Below are 2,336 nucleotides of genomic sequence, written 5' to 3' on the forward strand. Positions count from 1 at the left end.
CCGACATTTTTTAGTCCAAAGGACATAGTGGTGTAACAATAAGCACCAAAGATCGTGATGAAGGAAGTCTTAATCTGGTCGTCCTCCTTTAAGGAGATCTAATGATAACCAGAGTAGCAATCTAAAAAGCATAGGAGTTCACAACCAGCGGTGGAGTCAATGACCTCGTCTATACGAGGTAGGCCAAAGGGGTCCTTAGGGCAGTGTTTGTTGAGATCGGTGTAATCAACGCACATCCTCCATTCTTTATTCTTCTTTTGTACAAGGACTGGATTAGCTAGCCACTCAGGATGATACACCTCTTTGATAAAACCGGCTGCTAAGAGCCATGTTATGTCTACCCTAATTGCCTCCTTGTCCTGCGCGAATCATCAGAGCTTCTACTTGATCGGCTTGGCGGTCGGTGAGACGTTTAAGGAGCGCTCGATCAACTCCTGCGGCACCCCAGGCATGTTTGTTGGTTTCCATGCAAACACATCTGTGTTGACGCATAGGAAGCTAACGAGCGCGCTTTCCTATTTGGGGTCGAGATTGGCCCCGATCTTGGTGGTCTTGTTCTTGTTGCCAATACTGAGGTCCACCTCCTTGGTCTCCTTGGCCTTTGTAGCTGCTCGGGGTGCTTCCATCATCGGAATCTCCTGCTCTTCCATGGGTACCTCCTTAGATGTGGCGAGACAGTTGTCCATGTTTGCAGAAAGATCAAGGTCAAGGCTCTCTCTTTCGCAAGCATAGGCGATGGCGATGTTGGCGCGTAGGCTCAAGACTCCTCGTTCCACCGGCATCTTCATGACCAAGTATGCATAGTGCGGAGTAGCCATGAACTTGGCTAGAACCAGTCAGCCGAGGATGGCGTGGTTGGCGGTGTCGAAATCGGCCACCATGAAGTTAACGTACTTAGTACGAAAATTATCGATGGTGCCGAACTAGACGGGCAATGCGATCTCGCCCAAAGGCTAAGACGCTCTTCCAGGTATAATCCCCTAGAACAGAGAGTCAATGGGGGTGAGATCTTCCATGGAGAGGCCTAACTCAGTTAGGGCGCTCCCGCCGTCAATGAGGACCTTCTGGAATCGCACCTTCTGGATGATGGTGTCTAGAACGAGTGGGAACTGCCCTGGATTGGGAATATCTGACCACTGGTCGGCCCTGCTAAAGATGATGGGATACTCCGACCAGTTCAGGTACCTAGGATCGGTGATGGTATCATTGTTGGTTACCGATAGGCCCTGGCGAGCGGTAAGCTTCTGCTTTTGCTTGTTCTCGGAGGCAGCCGCTCCTCTGAAGATTGTCCCGACGGTCTTGCTTGGATCTTGGAAGGCAGTGTTTGCGTCCTTAGGGTGCTCTGGATCCTTGCGGCCATCATCCTCGCGGTCGACATGCTTCTTGGCCCTCTTATTCTCCTCATCGCGGTAGGCCTTGGCTAAGCCATAGCACTGCCATATTGTATGTTTGCTATTTTTGTGTTTGAGGCATGGACCATTGTTTACACCAAAATTTGGAGAAGAGTCGCAGGGACTCGAAAGCTCCCAAGATCATGTCATCAAGGAATCAATTGCGTGTGGATCTGGATCAGCTGATTCAATACAGTACTAGAATCGGCTTTCTTCAGGTAGCGCCAGTAGATAAGGACAAAGGCTACGATCGGCGCCAGGTCAAAGCATGTTGGACTCTACAAAAAGGGAAAGATTAGAGTCCAAGTTATCTTAAATTAGGAATATTTTCTCTAGGGTCAAAAATTGTAATGAGTCGTGCTTAGATAGGAGTCATGCACAGGGCCCAGGAATAAATATCAAACCCCGGCTATTGTAAAACACACAATCAATCCAATATACAAGTCATTTACTGTTTTGGCTCCGGCCACCCCTTAGGAGTAGGAGTAGAGTAGATCTCGGTGAATTCTTCAGTAAGTACGGCTGCATCGATCCGGTCGACCTCCACTGCTTGTTGTAAGTACCATCACGGCTTATACCTCTGTTCGTACGGCTGCATCGATCCGGTCGACCTCCACTGCGACTCTGGTATAAGTTAGTTATCGATTCTTGCCTAGTTCAAGTATGGCTACATCGATCCGGTCGACCCCCACTGCATAAACTAGATCAAGGTCAACTTATCGGCTCTACCTTAGAACCAGTCTTTGGTAGATTCATTAAGTTACTGATATTGCTTATTGCTTTCATTATTTATCTAAATTACAGCAATATCACTCTGCCCGATTGGGATTGACCTAGATCGGCCTTACATCTTGTTTAGCCCATCGTTTGTTAATCTAAAACTGATCTAATCTACACATTAAACGATGAGTTACGTTTTATCGGCTGTTTTACGTCAATCTTGAT

The 2,336-nt window shown here is 47.7% G+C and overlaps 1 protein-coding gene across 1 annotated transcript; it reads right to left on the minus strand.

Annotated features, from left to right (window-relative positions):
* Window positions 1-515: 515 nt before the first annotated feature.
* Window positions 516-818, minus strand: LOC136535475 (uncharacterized). Its single transcript, XM_066527735.1, has one exon. The coding sequence runs from the start codon at window positions 816-818 to the stop codon at window positions 516-518; it is 303 nt and encodes a 100-aa protein (XP_066383832.1).
* Window positions 819-2,336: the final 1,518 nt, after the last annotated feature.

This window comes from Miscanthus floridulus, unplaced genomic scaffold (genome assembly GCF_019320115.1).
Source record: "Miscanthus floridulus cultivar M001 unplaced genomic scaffold, ASM1932011v1 os_972_1_2, whole genome shotgun sequence".
NCBI classification, from domain to species: Eukaryota; Viridiplantae; Streptophyta; class Magnoliopsida; order Poales; family Poaceae; genus Miscanthus; species Miscanthus floridulus.